General features: G+C 37.5%; 1 protein-coding gene across 1 annotated transcript in view; it reads left to right on the top strand.

Moving 5' to 3' along the window:
* The window catches only part of TMPRSS11A (transmembrane protease, serine 11A), a 43,992-nt gene that overhangs the window by 33,023 nt on the left and 6,046 nt on the right, over window positions 1-4,923 (top strand). The window contains exons 9-10 of the mRNA XM_015565786.1: window positions 1-119; window positions 3,530-3,789. The exon at window positions 1-119 is cut by the window's left edge and continues 10 nt beyond it. Coding sequence (XP_015421272.1) covers window positions 1-119; window positions 3,530-3,789 — 379 coding nt within the window. The remainder of the gene's footprint in view (window positions 120-3,529; window positions 3,790-4,923) is intronic.

The raw sequence follows: 4,923 nt of genomic DNA, 5'->3' as shown, positions 1-4,923 counted from the left end.
ATTGCGGCCAAGGCTGCCTGGCCGTGGCAAGCTTCCATTCAGCGTGATAACATCCATCAGTGCGGGGCCACCTTGATTAGCAATACGTGGCTCGTCACTGCAGCACACTGCTTTAAGAAGTAAGTTACAGACCTTAAGTTGGACCCCTCTATTGCTAAAAAAATGTCTCTGAGACCCCCAAATATTACTGAGGTATAATGAGAAATTCTGGTTCTTTTCTAAAACAATGTTACGCTTGTAAACTTATTTGAAAAGTTGTGAGGGGAGTGGAGTAGTCATTGATCAGGTCCTCAGATTTCTTTCTTACTAGGTTCACTTTATGACCTTTCCCCAGTACCAAATATTCTGGTAAGAAAAACAGAAATGTCAAAAGGACTAATGCAGAACCCAGAATCAATGAGATATCAGACTCTTTGTTGGTCAGATCTTGCCTAGAATAGTGAATTCTGTCCTGGACAATATACTTAAAAAGAACTTGACAAAACAAAATGCTCTTACTGGTAGAGTAGAAGCGAGTCCTTGGTGATAAAGAAAGGAGCTGGTATATCCATACAGTCTTGCCACTCAAAGCATAATTGGTAGACCAGCAGCATTGACATAACTATAGAATTTGTTAAAAATTAAAGAATCTCAAGCCCTATCTCCACCCTACAGAATCAGGAGCTGAATTTTAAAGGCTTCCCAGGTTATTTGTTTGCACATTACAGCTTGAGAAACTATCCTAGGAGAAAAAAAGTTATCTTGCAAAAGCTCTGGTAGAGATGATAAATAATTATGTTCATATATCTGAGATACTTTCCTGTGTAAGACAACTAGGTAATCAAGTAAGAATTTTTCAACAGTCAGAGATGCTCAAAGATGAAAGGGACTTTAAGGTAAAGAAAGGGATATAAAGGCAATGATGTCCCCATCTGCAGAAGGGTTCAAGTGTAGACAATCGCCACTTGAGAGTGATCTTGTAACAACAACTATTTGTAATAAAAAATTAAAAAATAAAAATAAAAAAAGATAAAAAAAAAATGAAAGAATCTTAAGCCCTATCTCCACCCTACAGAATCAGGAGCTGAATTTTAAAGGCTTCCCAGGTTATTTGTTTGCACATTACAGCTTGAGAAACTATCCTAGGAGAAAAAAAGTTATCTTGCAAAAGCTCTGGTAGAGATGATAAATAATTATGTTCATATATCTGAGATACTTTCCTGTGTAAGACAACTAGGTAATCAAGTAAGAATTTTTCAACAGTCAGAGATGCTCAAAGATGAAAGGGACTTTAAGGTAAAGAAAGGGATATAAAGGCAATGATGTCCCCATCTGCAGAAGGGTTCAAGCGTAGACAATGGCCACTTGAGAGTGTTCTTGTAACAACTATCATCATTCATTAAGCCCCAATATGCTACAAGCATTTGGTTAGGTGCTTAAGGTTTGTTTTATATGATTCTTATCTATGCCCTCCTTTGCTTGCTAATCCCTGCTTAGTAAGCCCCTTTTCAGTGAGGGAAATAAGGAAGCTTAAGTAACTTGCCCAAGGTCAAATATTAGGAGATGGTAGAGTTGAACTTCCTCATGGCAAATCCCATTTCCCAAGCAGTGGGTCAGTGAAAGGACCACATGACTTTGTATGGCATTTACTACTCAGATAACTTTATATTAGTGGAGTCTAACATTGAGTTAACACTTTAAGAAACCTCAGTACATGATTTTTTTAAAGCTAATAACACAATTCCTAGAGCCTATTTACAGGGATGATTTTCAGACCAGGTGTCACCACTTTAAATGTTTACAATTTATTTGGGGATCTAAATTACTGTTTTATATTTATCACTAGTAAATTGCACCTTATTGATATGCGGCCAAATTAAAAATTGATAAGTTTATTTGTAATCTTTACTCAGCATCCTCATGTCAGGTATTTCTAGTTTGTAATCTGCATATGTAATAAACACAAACTATATTAATTGGTAGCAAGCCATTGTTGGAAAGTGTTAGAATGATCACTCCAATTTGAGTAAATATAATTCTGTCCTTTGCATTTCCAAGTTCAAAATATCTATTTAATGTGATGTTCCTCTAGGCATGATTAAGTTGCGAGTGCAGATTTGTACCAATAAATCTCACAAAAGACTGATTTATAAATTTAAAATGTGTGTATATTTATGCTATATGAACAATTGTGTTTATAAACCAATCTTTATTTAGCTTTTCTCATTAGAATGTTTTTGCACATAAAAATTGTGTATAAGAATAAAATTTTAAATTGCCTCAAAAATGAAAATAATAATCCCAGCACAATTAACAGCTATCAAATAGGATTTAAGCCCCATTGATGTTTATAATAAATGCTTCTTTCTATGAAGCTACCTACTGAGAAATAATTAGGCTGAGAAACAAGTATCTATGTAGACAGTATTTGTCTCTTTGTTATCCCTATGGATGATGTTCAATTAATTAGTTAAGGAACATTTATCTTGCTATTAATAAATAAATTTTGGTTGAAGACCATGTCCTATAAAGAAAAGAGCATAGAGAGGCAAGCAGACATGTGATACTAGGCAAATAGTGTAGCCCATTTAGGCTTTACTTTCCTTATGTATGAGACACAGGTTTTATTAGATAATCTGTCATCACTAGATGACCTTTCCAATCCCTACATGCACCATTATCCACCAATTGCTCCAGCCCACGAGCTAGAAGTCATACACAATTGGCCATCTCTCACACGACCTCTGACAGCTTTTAACTCATCCACTCTTATCATCCAACAATCTATTTTCCAGAATCAACATGGTGGGTTTTTTAAAAAAATATATAAATGAGACTCAAGTACTGTCATCTTAAAATCATCCATATCACTTGAATAAATCCAGGTGCTTTACTCATGACGTATAAGGCACTCTAAAATCTGGTTCCTACCTACCTCTCCAACCTCACCCCCACCATTCTTCCTTTGGGTCCTGAACTGCAGCCCCTCCAGTCTAAAGCCTTGGGAAGTTTGTCTGGAAACTTGTCTTTCCATCTTCTCACAGCTGACTCCTTGTCAACCATGTATTAGTTCCACTGTCATATTCCAAAAGAGCCTTCCCTAACTACCCTCTAGTATTCTATTCCATTGATCTATTTTATTTTATTCTTAGCCCTTGTCACTGTTTGGTTATTTACCCATTTATTAATTGGTTTCACTCTTTTTCCTTCACTAGAATCTAACCTTTCCTGTCTTGTTCACCACTTTATCCTCAGCACTTTGAATAAGACTCAGCACGTAGATGTTCAATAAATATTGGTTGAAGAGGTAAATGATATTTTATGTGCCTTTGCAGTTCTAAAATCTAATAATGCTGTATTAGATTCAGGTCTAAGATGCTGTTTGTATATGTTTTAACCTTCAAAATAGTAGCAGTAGACTCCATTTAAATAGTCAAAGAAAGTTATTGGTGCAATCAAGTATTTTCAGGATGCCATTTTCTCTTTTATTAGCCTAGTGCAATTATTGTAGTGCAGTTTATATATTCTGTTATTTGCTAATCTTTTCTAGGAATATAAATCCACGTGAATGGACTGTTAGCTTTGGAACAACAATCAACCCTCCACTAATGAAAAGAAATATCAAAAGAATTATTCTCCATGAGAAGTACCACTCCCCGGCAAGAGAGTACGACATTGCTGTTGTGCAGTTTTCTCCCAGAGTCACCTTTACCGATGACATCCGCCGGGTTTGTTTGCCAGAAGCTTCTGCATCCTTCCAACCAAATTCAACTGTCTATATCACAGGATTTGGAGCACTTTACTACGGTGGTGGGTATCTCAAAAATGATCACAGAGTATGATTTAATTTCCATCAACATTGCCAGCCATTTCTACAACTTGGTTGGATTAGTTAAGGTCCTGTTTTGCATGTGACAAAACCTCAACTCAGATTAGCTAAAGAAAAGAATAATGATGAAATGGCAACTTTTGCCCTTGTAATTTGGAAATCAAGAAGTGATTCTGGCTGGCCTCGATAGTTTGGCTCAGTGGATAGAGCGTTGGCCTATGGGCTGAAGGGTCATGGATTCGATTCCAGTCAAGGGCATGGGTTGCTGGCTGGCTCCCCAGTAGGGCTGCTGCTGGAATTCCTGGGCGGGGACCTCACTTGTCATAGCATAACCAAGCGCATGAATTCTGGGAGCAAACTGCCTGCATCCTGGCTCTGTTTCCCCCTTCATACGGAGGGATTCCAGCTCCAAAGTGGCCAACAGCAGCTCAGGATTTACCTCCTCTCCACCTATAGATGCCAAGGGAAGAACATGTCTCTCTCTTTGCCAGAATCTATGTTAATCCCTGAGAATATCTCTTTTGGCCCAGCTTGTGTCCAAGAGTACTCAGATTGATGGGCTAACTCAAATGCTCGGACCTGTGCCTACACCAAGAAAGACAAGTGTGTGATGGGTAGCCTGGTCAGCATCACATGGAATGAGGGGGAGGCAGTTCTAAAAGGGTGAGCTTTAAGGAAGACTTCAAAGGTGTTCCCTCAGCAACAATAAAATCTATTTCTATGTGCCGTTCTCTATGCAATACCAGATATTACCCTCGCTAAGATTATTTAACTAGATAATACTAACTTGATCTCCTAACAAGTAAAAATTATTTTATTTTTGAATATTTGGGGGGCATACTTAGACACACTCTGGATCCTAAAATCTGGTCCAGGTACATACATATACAACAGCGAGAGGCTTTCTTTAACTCTGGGCTTGAGAAGATGAGAAAGGGCATTCTGAGAATGACAAAATTCATTCACAGAGCTCTATACAATTTAAATACAATAAACTCTAAAGAATAAACCTTTAATTCTCAGTCTCTACTAAGAAACTAGGAATACCTTTCACTAATGTGACCCAGAATAAATGTCCCATGTGGTTTCATTCCATACTGTATGAGCTCAGAAGC

The sequence above is a fragment of the Myotis davidii genome, unplaced genomic scaffold (genome assembly GCF_000327345.1).
Source record: "Myotis davidii unplaced genomic scaffold, ASM32734v1 scaffold31, whole genome shotgun sequence".
In the NCBI taxonomy this organism is placed as follows: Eukaryota; Metazoa; Chordata; class Mammalia; order Chiroptera; family Vespertilionidae; genus Myotis; species Myotis davidii.
This window is presented reverse-complemented; position numbering and strand designations above follow the sequence as displayed.